The 16,285-nt window shown below is 46.1% G+C and overlaps 6 protein-coding genes across 6 annotated transcripts; 2 read left to right on the top strand and 4 right to left on the bottom strand.

Annotated features, from left to right (window-relative positions):
* Window positions 1-4,157: 4,157 nt before the first annotated feature.
* On the top strand, window positions 4,158-4,451 carry GLAREA_10979 (uncharacterized protein; the record flags this gene model as incomplete). The annotated part of the gene is made up of 1 exon (XM_008079168.1): window positions 4,158-4,451. One exon carries the CDS (start codon window positions 4,158-4,160, stop codon window positions 4,449-4,451), a length of 294 nt encoding a protein of 97 aa, XP_008077359.1.
* Window positions 4,452-4,984: 533 nt separating this feature from the next.
* GLAREA_10978 (uncharacterized protein) lies at window positions 4,985-5,843 on the bottom strand (the record flags this gene model as incomplete). Its single annotated transcript, XM_008079167.1, has 2 exons — window positions 4,985-5,007; window positions 5,567-5,843. 2 exons carry the CDS (start codon window positions 5,841-5,843, stop codon window positions 4,985-4,987), a joined length of 300 nt encoding a protein of 99 aa, XP_008077358.1.
* A 371-nt stretch (window positions 5,844-6,214) lies between these two features.
* On the bottom strand, window positions 6,215-6,691 carry GLAREA_10977 (uncharacterized protein; the record flags this gene model as incomplete). The annotated part of the gene is made up of 1 exon (XM_008079166.1): window positions 6,215-6,691. One exon carries the CDS (start codon window positions 6,689-6,691, stop codon window positions 6,215-6,217), a length of 477 nt encoding a protein of 158 aa, XP_008077357.1.
* Window positions 6,692-8,746: 2,055 nt separating this feature from the next.
* GLAREA_10976 (uncharacterized protein) lies at window positions 8,747-9,480 on the top strand (the record flags this gene model as incomplete). The annotated part of the gene is made up of 2 exons (XM_008079165.1): window positions 8,747-9,410; window positions 9,473-9,480. The coding sequence occupies 2 exons, from the start codon at window positions 8,747-8,749 to the stop codon at window positions 9,478-9,480; spliced, it is 672 nt and encodes a 223-aa protein (XP_008077356.1).
* Window positions 9,481-10,266: 786 nt separating this feature from the next.
* On the bottom strand, window positions 10,267-11,696 carry GLAREA_10975 (Acid protease; the record flags this gene model as incomplete). The annotated part of the gene is made up of 2 exons (XM_008079164.1): window positions 10,267-10,391; window positions 10,445-11,696. The coding sequence occupies 2 exons, from the start codon at window positions 11,694-11,696 to the stop codon at window positions 10,267-10,269; spliced, it is 1,377 nt and encodes a 458-aa protein (XP_008077355.1).
* A 2,741-nt stretch (window positions 11,697-14,437) lies between these two features.
* GLAREA_10974 (CoA-dependent acyltransferase) lies at window positions 14,438-15,850 on the bottom strand (the record flags this gene model as incomplete). The annotated part of the gene is made up of 2 exons (XM_008079163.1): window positions 14,438-14,575; window positions 14,633-15,850. The coding sequence occupies 2 exons, from the start codon at window positions 15,848-15,850 to the stop codon at window positions 14,438-14,440; spliced, it is 1,356 nt and encodes a 451-aa protein (XP_008077354.1).
* Window positions 15,851-16,285: the final 435 nt, after the last annotated feature.

The raw sequence follows: 16,285 nt of genomic DNA, 5'->3' as shown, positions 1-16,285 counted from the left end.
GAAGTCTAAATCCAATTATCGTTGCACGCGGTTTTAGGAGGGAAACAGAAGACGCTAGTACAGTTTCTTGTTACATCGTTCGTGGGCAGAAATATTCCCATTGCCTCAACGAACAGCGCTGAAGGATGGAACGTATATAAGCCACTCGCACAATATATGTACACACGGGTTGCCTTTAGTTATGGTGGTTGAAAGACCAGGCGGTATTTGTGCAGACTGGCTGGTCAGCGGCGGACTCCCCGACTTCAAGCCATCGCATTCAGGCGAAGCATAAGAACCAGAGTGCAATATCCAAGGCTTAAGACCCCGGTAGATTATATACTCGGAGGTTAGTCGGAGGTTGACTTTGGTGCGCGGGACCAAGGTGAGAGTCGGGATGAAGGTGAAAAATTGAGAAAGATGGTGATGGACCAGTCAGTAGTCGTAGCAGATCAGGTCGTCGGCGGTCAACTTCTTAAGTTCTTGTGTCCTGTTCCCCTTCCGAACTCGACGCTGGATAATGTCACCACCGATCATCAAACACGCCTTATTATAACGCTTCGACAGCTAACTTGGTTGTCTTGCTGGAGCACTCATTCGTATGGCGAATGTCTATGTGACTCGGGGTTGCCGAAGAGGCATGGTAAGTAGTGCCCAAAGGGCACATCCGGTTCAAAGACTTGTCAAGTGGCATCGTAAGTCCGCAAAACTATTACAAGTGTGTATGCGCATATACTGACGAACCCAATGCCTTTTCAGATCCAGCGCGATGGAAAAATTGATGCTTCATGTCCAATACGAATACCAACGTCAAGAAGTACAAAAGACTCTGGACCATATAGTCCCTCGTCAGACACCCCGACCTATCGGCACAACTGCATAACAACATTCAAATAAAGTCGAAGATATGATTGCCGGCATCCGCCATCATGTCCAGTAGAAGTGCCAGCACATCCGGCTACACCGAAAAGTCTATCATTTGAGGGCCTGATCTAGCGACGCAATTGCGCAACACCATTTGAGCAAATTTTACGTTGTTGTTTTTGGCGAAGTCCATAATGCCCAGTACAAAAAGCAACGACAAGGCATGCTATTTTTTTGGCGGAAATTGGTAGATCCTTTACGTCCTAGCTCTGGCGGGGCAACCGCACAGCAGCGTTAGTGTGGTGATAGGGAGGCAGGACCAGTGGGCTGAGCGGGCTCACCGTGGGCAGTCTGTCGGGATTAGTTCTACCTTCCAGCTTCCTACGTGGACTGATTGATAGACTTTGGTAGGTAGGTAAGGTGACGGAGCAAGAGAAGTGGTATGCGAAGTTGTCTCTTACGTAGTCTCTTGATATAAGATCCCTACTGACCTGTGTAGCGATTCCACTCGATGACCGATCCTACACTGCTACAGGTCTCATGCACGAAGCGCTGGCCTAATATCAAGGATCGACCTAATATCAAAGACCGGCACTTTTAGCACACAATAGTGGTGTATTTCAAGATGACGACTTCAAGAGTCTCTCAAGTCTCGGTGATTCTGAAATTTTCTAATGGATCTAAAATTGGTAAGTTCGGTCGTGGGTTCAATACTGTCTGTGAAAACATCTCTCGGGACTAGTTCATTATTTCTAGATCCGCATATGGAGTGGTCGAAAGACCTGGGCGAGTGTGCGGGCGGACCCCGATACAACTTCGTTACAGATCGCGAAGATACAGAGATGCAAAATCATATGTTTGTATTCAAGTGAATCATTACCAACCCCTGCGAGAGTTTTGATGGAACTGAAATTTGCATCCACCTTCGTGCCGAATACGAATCAATAGGATTATGTACAGCTGCTCGCAGACAGCAAATTTACAGAGATGCAAAATCATATGTTTGTCTTCAGGTCATGAGCATTAACCAGTGCGAGAGTTGTGGTGGCTTTGCTGTTGTCTCTTAACGCTTTTGCTCGTCAGTTTTCACCGACCTCAACCATACCAATCTTCTGATTTGGTTAGTGATTCTAGTCCCGAGTCCAAATATGTAGCTTCCAGGTTTGCTTCCCTTGTTTATCTTAGGTTTCGAAACTAGTGGGATTCGTTCTTTCATTGGCTTTAGAATAATAGGTGTAGGTAACTCGTTATCGCTAGAATTGGGACTAGATAAGTTAATAGGTCTACCTACCATTTTACCGTTAGGTATTAAGGGCTTATCTTTCTAAATAACCTTGACAGCTTTTAGCCTTATTGAACTCGATTTCGAGTATTTACCATTTTTACGCACCTTTTCTCGAGCTATTTTTCTTATAGCAAGTTCCAATGGCGGTGTGTTGTTAGACTCTGAGCTACTGCAAACACTCTAATGCTCGGGGAAGATATCTCTCATGTTCTTCGGAGTGGGCCCACATACCGAGAAACAGAACAGCAGGCGCGCGCCAATAAAACACAATCACAGATCACAAACATACGACAGGAATCGTATATCTGTCTTTTATTCGGTTTCCACCGACCCTTGAGAAAGTTCTGATGACGTTGAGAATCGCGACCCATTCGATACCGACAAGCAGTGCGGTATGATCGAAATCTCGATCGAGTGTTCTCCAGGCGATTTCCAAAGAACAACTTATTGAAGCTTGCTTTTACTTGTAGAAGAACTGGCATGTGGCATTTGAAGATGTCAAGTATATGGCGATAGGTGGTAGGTCTGGGAGTAAAACCTGAGCGGGAGTACTTGATACTGGGGAGGTTGAATCGTAAGTTTCTTGTCTAGCTGTATTTCCTACCCCGCCTAACATTATTTAGGCGCAAAAAAATACCATAGAAATCGAAGTCGTCATTTCTACTATTATTTCAAGCTCATTTAAAGATTTACCGACAAGCCAACGAATTATTACATAACTGTCTACCACCTCTCCACACATCTTCTCAGCAGCCTGTTCACATTCACGGGACTCTCCTTTGGCAGCGCCCAACTTCACCACCCAGAATAACGAGCTTAAGGATGGTCTGCCTAGATATGAACCATTCTGCCTCTCTCTCTCCAATCTGGGTAACCTGTTCACATCCACGGAGTGCTTTTCAGGCGCTGCCCAATGTACCATGGGAAAGGAAGCATGTCAATGGACTGGGTAGGCGTCCACCGTTCTGGCTCTCCAAATTAAATCTAGGCAAAGTGTCGACATTCACGAGGGTTCTCTCTGGTACTGTGCTGCCCAGATTGACCCCCATGGTAATTGGGTTGTCGGTTCCCTATCCTTCGTTCTGCATCTTTTTATCCAATCTGAGCAACCTGTGATTATTTGCGAGGTTCACGGGCGCCCCTACGAAGATTTACCTACAAGGAAATCGAGGTCTCGATTCACTGTCGTCCATTTTGCATCTTCCTGTCTGATCTGGGCAACCTGTTCATGTTGATGGAGTGGTCTCGTATTGCTGCCAGAGATGCCTTCGAGTAAGGCTATGCCATCGATTCGTTATCGACTGTCTTGCCTCTTCCTGGCCGAATTGGGCAGCTGTTCGCGTGTTCCAGTCTGCCTCGCTCTTCCAATCTATGCACAATTGCGATGGACAGAATGCTTTGGATTTGGCTTGTGTATGAGAAGAAAAAGAACTTTGAGTACGAGGGGCTGCGGGAGCAAAGGACACACCTCACAGCATTAGACCAACGATTGTACCCATCAAAAAATGTCACCTCCAAAGCCAAATTTGATCTATCTACACGATTCAATTCTCCTCTCTATCTATTCTCCTGGGGTCCAGTTCATGGACCGTACTTTCGTACCCGCCCACAACTCATATTGCATCTCTAATCACCAGACGACTCCATTACAAGTCTCGTCTTGTCACCATTATATCACGGTGGAAACCAACTGGTACAGTTACGACGGACAATATCCACTCATGCCAAACCTCAAAACCTGGACTATGCTACACTATCCAAAGGAATGGCTACAACAAAACTACTGGAGTCCCATTTTACTCGAGAAGATACGATATAAGCTCAATCTCCATCAAGCAAACCTGCGACAACTGCATCGCCATTGACTGCCCCACCTCAAACACCTGCAAATGTCGTTTGCGAAGATCCGTCTTGCGTGAACGCTACGGTTTCTCGACCGTTCCCCAGAATGACGTTAGGTCAAAGACGTTCAGTAGTTAGTTGAGGAGTGTTTGTCTGCCGGGAGAGCCCAATCGAATTATTTCCCATCATGGATGTCGCTTCTGGAGTCGCCTCGCCCGTTCTGGATCCGTCGCCGTCGTGCACTGATGATGATTCAGCGGGTTCTAGTGTAATTTCTCTGACCGCTGGCGGTTCCGAGACGGTTGCCAATCTTGTGCCTTCTTCGGAGATAGTTTCGGGGAGCCTTGGTGAAGAGAAGGTCGTTGGAGATGGACCGGAGAAGCAGGATGGAAACCAGGCTTACGAAGCTGCGACTGCTAGGTCTCAACCCAGGAACGTGGCTGGAGATGTTCGCCGCATTAAACCAAAGAAGTACACATGAACTAACACTGGTGCGGTTGCAGATCAAACCAATTCTCATGGCACCGAATCCCAGGATTCTCAATATCGCTCAAAAGACTCCATCATCAGATTCGAATAAGTTGCTGACATGGGTAAAGGTCTGGTGTAGCGTCGGAGAGAAGTGGTAGTGGAATTTAAATGTTTACCCAAGACAATTGAGGAAATGACGATATTTCGTGTATTACTTTGAGCAACTATCGTGTTTTGACTGCTGGTTATATTGTCCAATGCCAAAGTAGGCAAGTAGCGGATAGATACACTTTCTATACATAAGTTTCAGGGACACATATAACCTTATAGCCTGCCAAAGAGATTTTGCAGGCAGTTCCATCGTCAAAAAGTTTTCGTTTACGACGACTTCGGACAGAGCTTAAGAATTTGTTATTGACTGGAAATGATTGACGGAATATGTGATAATGTCCCAAGTTGATCCACTAAATATCGGTATTTCGTCGACTGTTTTGAGAAACTTACTTAACCCCGCTACTATGTAAATCTTTTCCGCGAAATAGGTTACATTGCCATACAACATATGCCTATTAGATTAAAAGTGTTGTAGTTCGCTAATTCTCTTAAGGAAATCAGCGATTTTTCATCTATCCTCATGGCGAAATGTTGTGTTTCGTCTATTACTTTGAGCAAATAAAATAGATGAAGTGACGGTGTGAATTTATATTTGTTATTTCTACAGTACATAACACAAAGCTCCTCAATTAGTACCGCTTGCCAATGTTTCCTCGAATGTCACTCCCACTTTCATAGAGCTAAGATCTACATCAATTGACGAACGTAGATCTAATCTGTTACACGCCGAGTATTCAGCCCATCATCCAATCCTGGGCACCGTGAATGTTACAACAAGTAAGAAGTGTAAAGAAGTGAAACTCGCAAGCTAGGAAAGGAAGTAGAGGATAGTTCGGTTTGAAATTTGAGTTACTACCAATATTGAACGCGGTTTTGTTGGATGCTCTCCTCCTCAGCGGCTGTATTGACAGAAGAACGTGTCTTCACGACGGATCCTGTAATTCGAGATTCTGGGAAGGCATGAGCATGAGACGAAATGTGAAGGTTGAGTCGCGATGCTGTGTAAATTACCCAAGTTCAGGCTGCAGGGCGCTGGAGAGTTAACGATCCAAGCTCCCATGGGGTTGTTCGTAGTTTTCGGCTTGATTTTGGCGTCGAGAGGAGACCAGAAATCAAAGTTCTCGTGAGTGATGAACACGAAAACCATAGGCTTGGCGTCTTGACGGCATTTGAGGACGTTGACGAGAAATATCGAAGCGATTCGGCTACATCCTTCGTCACTGAGGACAGGGGGATGATCAGCGAGGATGTCAATCCGGGTATGATCAACAGTGACTGCTACTAGCATCTTGTCCTCGGGGTTGAATGTAATGTTAATGCGATCGTTCTTGAATCCGGGTGGCAAGTCATCAGCGGTTATTGGGCGAGTCCGAATATTGGTAATGGTGCTGGAGACGTCGAAATCTGAAATTGGTGGACTCCTTGTGCTTTGGGCTTTTCCGCTCGGCGACTAGAGTATTGGGGCCATCGAGGGCTTGTGCCATACTGCCTGCCTCCTTCGCCCTTGTTCGATGTTGATTCCTACAGTGTTATTCTCCCCAAAACTGCGGAGAATTACTGGACTGATGCAGTCCGGGATAGTGATGGGTCTAACAAAAGCTGCTGCGATGCGGGATGGTTGATTCTGGTCGAACTCAAGCAAGAGCAGCGTCATCAATGCTAGTTCTCCAGCCTTGTTCTTGACCCCAAGAAGGAGTGCTGTCTACGTCGGTTTGGTTCGATCATATATGGGTAGAGACTGTATGCTGAGGTAGTCTTGTCATCGCCGCCGGGGGTATTGATGGACTCTGGGCCACAGAAAAGCTGGTTGTTCATGGTGAACACGACTGGGTATGAGAGGGCTCCTTCGGGCCATCTCTCGATGACTGGAGGTTTCTCGAGAGGAATAAATGCTTCGGTCTTGGGTCTTGCAACTACGACGACGACTAGAGCGGGTTGGTAAGCGGTGCCGATGGGACATACACAAATGCCAAGAGAAACAAGATGTACAAGTGGAACTGGAGAAACCGAATCAGTGGTTGATTGTTGCGTAGAGTCGCTGCCAGCCTCAGAGGCAAGAGCAGGAGGTGCGAAATCGCCGGCTTCATGATTCTCAGCGAGGTTGAGTTCCGCGGGCGGAATGAGCTCCCAGGACATTTTGAAGTGATTTTTAATGCGAAATGTGATTTCAGGGTTACAAGCGTGTAGGTAGTGCGAAAACGCGTAAAGATCGGTGATATTGTGAGATTTGGTGATGGTGTTGTGAATATGGTGATTGTCGTGAAAATTCAAAGTGCGAAAATTGATACCCGAGTGTCAACAAATGTGCGGAGGACTTCACCTTCACACCGACAGACTCGCGATACTGACAAACACACCGAGGTATGATGTCACATCAACGCAACATAAGAATAGGTAGGTATGAAGCAAATTGCGAACAATCTGATGCTTCAAAATATAATAGAATTAGCTGGGGCCACCAGACTCTTCCAGGGACAGATCGCCCGGCGATTGTTCTGGGCAACGGACGATGGGCACCGTAAAAACGGATCGTAGATAACCAATTGCGGGTTGATGTGTGGTACATCAGGACTTTTTTCTTCTCTCAGCTATCAGTTGATGTTCCGACTACCGAAAAAGGACGGTCGCCATTAGACAGATCGGGGATCTATGTGCTTTGCAGAATGAACACTTAATTGACATCTCTTGCTTCGAAGAATCCATCTTTCTTCATCGTCCGTCTCCGCCTCACTATCAGAACACCTACTCAGGAGCCCTTGGGCATGAGCTACGCTCATATGCAATCTTGACTGAGAGTTTCTGATCTTGTGAGGATAGTGGTGCGTAGGTTGCGATGGTAATGTTGTTTTTGGTTGGCAATTGTGGCTGCGGCAGAAGGGAAAGCTCGCAAGGATCGTAAACAATGTGTGGTTAGCACTGAAAACGAATTGGCATTGCCTGATTTTTGAAAAACAATTGCTGGAGATCGAAGAGTTACCCAATTAAGGGAACTCGACGATCTCCAGAGTTCTTGGAAATACGTGGCTAAAGTTTGAAGAGAGTGCGAGAGCACCGGGAATATATATCGCACTAGCGTGGTTTTCTGGACACGTGATACTTCGCTTATAAGCGAAAGGGGGGTGCCCAGGTGACGAGTCCTGCTATATTTGCAGCTTTGGAAGCTTGTGGTGGACGAGATAAGTGGCAGCCAATATGAAATTTAGTCAATCAATTTGAGAAATGCCATACATTTAGTGGATCAAATTGACTTAATATGTTGTGCTTCGTCAATTGATTTGGGTAAACACCCCTCGTTGAGTGGGTTCGAAATCTGAACTTTCTAATAGCTCAATTGAAGGTGATTTTTACTTCTATGGCATTTTCAAGACATTTCCACCACAGAAAGAAAGCACGTTAGCTTGGATCAAGTGATATTCAACCAAGCATATAGTATCAAAACTTCTTGAGTCATATGTCGGTCGAAAAACTTGGGAGGAGAGATTCCAAGTATGGAGTTTCGCAGCGACATCCATAGTCATTTATACTGCCGCTGTCTGCATTTTCTGCTGGGCGAGCAGATATCGTGGCCTACAAACCAACTTGAACTCGCTTCGTCAATGGCAAAGATATGTTATCATTTGTCAGGCAAACTACTCTACCCAGCGTCAATCATCCTCCTGAGTGCGCGAGTACGATCCCGCAATGGTTATCTACGAACTACCCTTGATGAAGTACATCTCAGTGCCGACCGCTCCCAGCATGACGTTAGGTGCAAAGACTCATCCCTGGATGAGTCTTGTAGAACAAGCCTTTGAATTTACACATTGAAGAGACATTTTATTGTGACATTATGCACTATTGTCTACATAGTTTGGGCTCCTCATTGTCGTCTTTACCTACCTATTATTCGTGGTTGTTTCACCTTCGATATCGATCTACACGCTTCTTGAAGCGACAACCCGCCCCACTATCATCATAGCTGTTTACTTTCCGCACTTTTCTAATTACGTTCACACTACAACACAATTCTCTCTAAGAAAGTTGCCGTTGACGTTTCCAAGGTTCATTGCTTCCACCCAACACGTCGGTATATCCAATCATCCATATCACCGCAGATCGATAAGAATTTATCAGCTTGCACAAGCGGGCGCTTCCCGTCCGTCTTCGAGTACTTCACAGACCACTCAATTCAAGACCGGTAATTCCAATACAATGAGTATGCAAATATCACCAACCACACATCCTACAGATGCTCCGTCTCCAACTCCCACTTATAACGAGTACACGCCACCCCCTGGTCTTCATTCAAGATCTGGTCAACGCGAAAAACTACAGAAAAAACGTCGGCACAACTCTAAATCAAGTGCACTCTCACAGGAGCTGTTCGCTACTGTATCACAGGAAGAGCACGATCGAACAACGCAGAAACTTGAGAGTACCTCAAAGACTGCGAGCGAATTAACTAGAGTTGCCGAATTCACCGTAGACGCACTGCAGATATCAAATTCTTTACTATCTGAGGCCGCATCAGCTCTGCAACATAAGCAGAATCTAATTACAGACACAGTTGCCGCATGGGATGAGTACCGAGATGTTCACAGCAAAGAATACACAGCTGAAGAGCATGAAGATACGTGGGACGACCTAGCTTCTGCCCTCCACGCGCTGGCTGCTACGTATGATGACGACGTGCGCGATCTCTCCATTCTGCAGGCAAATGCAGACAGCTTCCGAGATATCTTGTCCTTTGAGGGCAACGAGCATCTACAAAACAAACTCACAACCACTCAAGATGGCATTGCGGAACGCATCGATCGCATGGAAGCCATGTTATCAGAGGACGGGGAACTGCGTACTATGTCGCGTATAGTGTCTGGTAAGTATCTAATCAACCTAGATAATTAGTTTTTCTGGTCCATATTCCTGACATTTACGCAGATCTTTGACAGAAGCTCGGGTTGCTTTAACTAGTACGATTGCTTTCTACATGTACGCTCGCAGACTGCGTAGCACATAACACATGATACTCGTCGTCTTGACCGTCATAAGATGTCATCTCCATCTTAGTGGAGAGAATTGAGGAGTAATTTTCAAGGTACATTGGTCAAGAAGCTTTATTACTGAAATGAAAAATTTAAATTTGCATTCGCTTTTGACTTGTTCTATTTTTCCAGAGTAATCAACAAAAACGCTATTGCGTTGAATAGCAGAGGAGAAATCTTTGATTCCTGAAATGTTTGACGAAATAAAATACTTCAACGATCTAGTCGACAGATTTTCGTACTATTAAACAATCCAACTCACCCAGACGGACCACGTATAGAGACAAAAAGAGATAGGTCCAGATGTTACTTGGATAAACATTCTCCGTAGGACTTACATTGAGTTCAATCTAGGGGGTAAAATCAGGCGCTTGCCGTTTCACAATGGAAATGACTTTGAATTTACACATTTAAGTGAACATTTGTTATGACATTATGCACTATTGTTTAGATTATCTGCAATTCTCATTATCGTCTTAGTTACTTAATGACCCCGGTTGTTATCATCTTTGATTTCGATTTACCTACTTCTTTTCTAAGCGACAACCCGCCCCGCTATCACCAAATATTCATCATCTTCTACTCCACCGTCTATTTGACTCGAGCACACAGACATCACATCATCAAAAAGAAACTTATATACTATTTACATATTCTAAGCAGATGAAAGAAAGAAAAAGGAGATCCCATCTACTGGTGAGGAGCCATCCCAATAGAGTTGTTCCCGCCATTGAAAGCGACGAACTGAGATTTAAACATGATGTCTCCGTAGATTTGGAGGTTGGACTGGATAGCTTGGACACCACCGAAGCAAGCTAAAATAAATGTCAGCGATTGATTTCAAGAATGGAGAGAGGGGAAGACTTACTAGTACCAGCATTATCAACAGGAGCGAAGTTGATATCAGAACCCTTGACATTCGCCATGAACGATCCTCCAACATCGAATTGCAAATCAGGAAGTTGAGAATTACATGGGAATGTCACACCACCGACTTGCTGATCGTTAACTGCACCCTGCACGTTCGCGTAGTAGGCGTTGACGACAGCAGCACTGGTAAGCATAAGAGTAGTTCCGGTATCAGCGATAGCCTGACCACCTGGAACAGCCATGGGCGTCGCATCGCCAACCTGGAATTTCTCAGATGAGAACTGCCAGAATCCATTCGTGGTGTTGACAGCAGCCCATTGCATGGTACCGTTGAACTTGGACGTATCGATAGCGCCGAACTCGTAGGCGCCGACGGCGTTGGAGCGGAGATCGGCGGTGAAGACGGGCTCGGCGAGGTTGGGCATGGCGTTGTCGAAGAAGGTCTTTTGCTGGGTGGGTTTCACGGTGTTGAGTTTGGAGAAGGCGAGACCGACGAGGCCGTTGGAGGCGGTGTCTTCGACGAAGGAGGCTGAGACGGCGGTGGCGAGTTCGATGGCTTGCGAGGTAACTGTTGCACCGCCGATGTTGACGGTGTCAGTGCCGACGTTTCCTGCTGATCCGGATCCGTCTCCGTAGGAGATGGAGTAGGTGGCTCCGGTCATCATTTGGAGGGTTTGCGATTTGGCGACGTTGAAGACGGTGTGGCCGGTTTGGGATGCGGTTGAGAGTTGAGAGTTGAAGACCCAGAGATCGGATGATCCACTGTCAAAGTCGAGGTTGAGAGTCTGTCCACCAATGTTGACTGGAGATAGATACTCTACATCTCCATTGATTGGAGTTGCTGTGACCTTTCCTGTACCTGCGGTTCCGTTGGCCTTAGCAGCGACACCTCCACTTGCAGAAGCCAATGGAGCTGCAGCCACTGCGGTTCCAGATGCCTTTGCATTTCCCTTGGCGCCCTTTTTGGCTGTCTCGCCGGTCAACGCGGAGTTCGACTTTGGTGCGCTCGCTGCGTTGGCGGCATTTGCTGCGTTCATAGCAGCAACAAGTCCTTCTGGTAAAGGAACGCTGTACTTTCGGTGTGCCTTGATCAAGGCTCTAGTTCCAGCTCCTGGGGATCTTTTGAAGTTTGGATTTGGGACTCGCTCAACCTTGAAGACGCCTCGTTTTTGGATTGGTGCATTTCTTGGAGCAGCAAGTGCTAATGTGACCAAAGCCAAGAGAAATATTGCGTGTAATGAGGAATGCATCGTGGCGGTATTCGAAATGGAACTTCGTTTTGATATCCACACCAGGTGGTAGGTTTTCGTAAGGAATGGTAGTTCGCAGAACCTCTGATGATGGAATATGAGTTGGTAGAGTAACCTGTCGAAACGGTGTATGGAAATGGAAGCCGGCCCCAAGTAGAAAATGGAAAGAGAGAATTGAACAGCAACGAAGAGCAACGAAGAAAAAAGGAGAAACAAAAGTGCTGTTCAAGAGGAACAGCTTGATAAAGAAAGGAAACGAGAAGTACAACACGCGGCTTGAAGAGAATGTATACGCATGAAGTCCACCCAACCCTTCTATAGGTAACAACTTGGCACAGCTAGCAAGGATATATCCGAGCGAGGGAGGTGAGCGGCCGGAACCCATCTGTAGCCCAGACATGAAGTGCAGCATGATGGTGGGGAAGCGAGATCAATGCGCTTCAAGGTTCTACGGCAGTGGTTTGGTGGCGCCTTCCCGGGACGATCCACAGCCACTGATATTTCTATACGTTGGTTGTACAGGTACCTGGCTGTGTTGTGAATTATGTTGTTGAGCCTCGATTTCTGCAAGCCACGGATATGCGTTATGAAAGCAATGCTCAGGTTGGGATAACCTGGAGGCTCTTGTCTGTGTTGCCAGACGACAATTGGCAAACTGATGCTACGTTCCACAGAGCGGAACGGGATAGATCCACGATACTGCGTAGGCATTTTCTAGTTCGATACGTATACCTTGTGGTTCTTGTTGCAAGCAAACCTTATACCTCCAACCGACAGGCCAGAAAGGGCTTTCAGAATCGAGTCAGAACAAAGCTTTCAAGTTACGGGTACGCCTCCGAACAAGGAGCCTTCCGGCCTCTAGAAAAGGCGATTGTTATGTTGGTCGGTGGATGTTGCTGACGTGGAGAGTAGGCGCTTGTTTCAAAGAAAGAGAAAAGGGAAGGTCTTCAGGAAGGGATGTTGAGTGCAGTGGTTCAGGGGTTAAAGTGGGGCTCTCGCCTAACTTGAGGCGGTTAGGCCACCCGCTGGAGTATGGGTCTTGTGTACACGCAATTCTTCTCTTCTCTCTCTATAACCTTTATCTATGTTGTTTATCAATAGGAGACATATCACTTCAAAAAGACTATTCAACCATAAGCTGCGTTGAAAGCCTTCAATTGTATGTCTATGGCTGATGTATTTCATTTAAATTGAAAAAGTTTATGCTCACCAGGCATCTTTAGCGAAGGATCACCGCTTCTCCCCGGCTGGTGAACGTTTATATCTCCTTCCGTTGGCATATCAGAGAGTAACGCATGAATTGATCAATCGTAATCGATCTTATTCGTTTATATGTGCCAGCTGTACGTATCATAAGGCTCTTCAGATAGCCTGGCAGAATTTACTCTTTGTATTTCCTCAACTGGCCCAATCAAGCATCAGTATCATTGAATTTCATCGAGGCTAAGTATATCAAATCTAGACCACCAAGTAATACCCGTGAGACGCAGAAACAAGGCGCATGCCAAGCGTTAAAGATCTTCACGCCCGGATTCGTCACTTTGCGTTTGTTTCTTCATGGCTTGCACAACCCTTGATTGAAACACGCCTCATTGCTTGTTCGCGTTGTTTGCTTTCGGAGAATTGAGCTGCCATGTTTGTGGCCTCTCGAGGTCGCAAGTTCGAGACCTATGCGAAGCTTGATCTAAAGGGTTGTATTATCGTGATGGATTCTGAGGAGGAAACCATCGCGATTCTGAGGTTGAAAACTTAGACTCAGAATTATCCTTATCACAGAATCAAATTATTTCCAGTATTCTCTTACCCTTCAAAACCCAACAATCCATCCCCATCTTCAACCTCATCCTCACCCAACCACACCACACCAAACCCTTCCCGATCTCTCCCACACAAACAAGCTTTCCGGACGTACGAACACCGACCCAAAGCCCCGACGACAAGGTGTTGCGTGAAACAAGCTCTCTGTGAAACAATGCTTCACCAGCTTGATAGGGCGCTGAGCGTCCCAGGCTTGGCGCTGTGTCAGGGTGCTGAAACGGGGGTTTTAGCGAGATCCGGGGCCCGGAACTCTTGACGCACTGGCGGAGGAAAGCGTATTCGGCGTACGATGGAAGGTTAGAGATAAATATTAAAGGGTTGTGTTATTCTAAGAAAGATTTGAAAGAAAAGGGTATATAAATAAGTCTATGGAAGACAGAAGGTGCAGTGGGAACAAGACAAGCTTCCTTACGTCGATCACACGAGAATCATATGATGCGAAGAACATTCGTCATCCGCATCATGTCAGTTCGAATCGGAAGATCATGCACAGACTCTTTTCCGAGGTTATCATGTCAGGATTGTGTGTGATTATAGAAACAGATAGCAGACCTGAAATAAGTAGAACGTTCTTGACAGCAGGTTTGATTTTCAGAGTAGGCGCAACTTATGATCTTTGATTCAATTTACACAGACGTTATAACCCTTATGTTTCTATAAGACAATAGACGAGGAATAAGAATCTTATTAGAATGATCGAATAAATGTGATGCCACCTGTGTCGTACCTCACGAGCCAAAGCATAATGCTTGGTTGCATAACAGGAGAATTAAACATACTCAAAATTCCAAGAAAACCAATCTATCTGCCTTCTCGATCAAAAATAAACCAGCTCTATAAACTCATAAAACCTACTCACAATACCACAACGATCTAACGCAGAAATAACTCAAACAAACGACCTAAAAAACCAAAAATCGATCTCAAAAACCACCCACAAACCCCCTAACAAACTCCTCCCCATCCTCCAAACAAATCCTGTTCCCCGGCGCAAAAACACCAATATCAATCTTCGCCTCTCCCTCAAAATCATGATATCTCAGTTCGATATCCAGAGTCTCCTGTTTAATTATCAGACTTCATACTTCAACCAATATTTCATTATAGGACGAACTTACGGGATACGCCTCAACCTTACTCTCATCAACATCCGGAAACTTCTCATCAGTTCTAACCTCGACTTCCCCGGCACCATCACCATTTTCATCAATACTCTCCCACACAGGTTTAGACTCCGTAGGAATCTGAGCGGGGGATTTGACGATGTTAACGAACCCCTCAACTTTTACACCAGTCCAGTTGTAGATTTCGTCTAGAGATGCGCCAATCATATCTTTATTACTGATTCGCGTGACATCATGTTGAATCTCCCTCGCCAGATCTCCTACACTTCGACCTAATGGGTCATTGATGAGGAGGGGTAGTAGATTCAACGTCGGCGCCGCTAGGCTAGAGAGGTCCTCACCGAAGGGCGCGCGGTTCGCTAGGTAGATCCCCAATATCAGATTTTCGGCAGTGTGAGCGTGATGGGCGTATTTTTTAGCTACCGAGGCTAGAAGGAGAGCGTCGATTGAGATACCTAGTTCCCTGGCTCGGGGTTTTAAGGATGAAATGGGGAGAGAAGGATGGTATATTTCTGTTCTATTAGAGTGTCGCGCTTTGGTGCGGGTTTTGGGAGGGGCGGAGGAGAGGTAGGATTGCCATTTTTCTTGGGTGGTGCTGGAGGATGTGAGAGTTTGGGCGATGAATTGTTTGAAGTTTGAGGTTGGTTGTGGGAAAGCGTGGTTGATGTTGACGTAGAGGGAGTGGAGATCGTCGAGGAGGATGGGGAGACTGATGCCGTCGTAGAGAGCGTGGTGGATGCGGAGTTTCATGAGAGGTTTATTGTTGTTGTTCTGGATCGTGAGAGTTAGAGGTGGGTTGATCAAGTCGTGTGATACGCTTGATTCTTCGTATTGCACTGGATTGTCTGGGTCTTTGAACACGACTTGGAGGACAGAATCTCCAACTTCAATAAACCCAGTTCGGAGAATCGCATGTCTATCACACAGCTTCCCCCAAGCTTGTTCCAATGCGACTTTATCAAGCGTTCCAGAGATCTGGTAGCTAAAAGTCGGGTAAAACAATCTCCCTCTCGAAGCCTGCCATTGTCGAATCATATGAAGCTGTCCGGCAGTAACCGGCATGACATCTTCAGCGGCACCAGATTCTCTCAGCTCCTCTAACTTTGCACCTCCACTCTCGAATTTGACTCTTTCCACTGCATCTCCAATGATTTGGTCCACATCAACAGCTACCTCATCCTGGAAATTCTTACTTTCAGCAAGTTTCGCCATGGCCTGAACAGTTTGCTCTCTCAAGATATCAGAAACACTGAGCTTAATCCCTGATTTGCGGAACAGAGCAGGGAGTTTGAGAACCAGAATCGAGTCGAGCCCGAGATGGAAGATCGTTAAATCCTGACGTATGGCATCCTCGGGAACTCCAGATAATTCGTGTAGCGCACCCCTGATCTTGACTTCCACTTGCGACCACGCCGTATCTCTTTGCTCTGTTGGATCCTGAGAAATCGATTTCTTCGTCTGCACGCTCTGCGTCCGAAAAGGCGGTAACCCACAGATGGAAACTCCATCACCAGTCGACACAATAGTCTGTGCCTCCTTATCCTCAACTAGCCTTTCTAGCACCACATCCAACGCATCCAAAATGGCCTTTGTATCCCGCTCATCACAAAAATCAGATTTACAAGCAATCGTCCAGACAATTTCCCC

The sequence above is a fragment of the Glarea lozoyensis genome (genome assembly GCF_000409485.1).
Source record: "Glarea lozoyensis ATCC 20868 chromosome Unknown GLAREA11, whole genome shotgun sequence".
NCBI lineage: Eukaryota > Fungi > Ascomycota > Leotiomycetes > Helotiales > Helotiaceae > Glarea > Glarea lozoyensis.
Note: the sequence above shows the minus strand (reverse complement) of the source record. Positions and strands in the feature narration are given on the sequence as shown.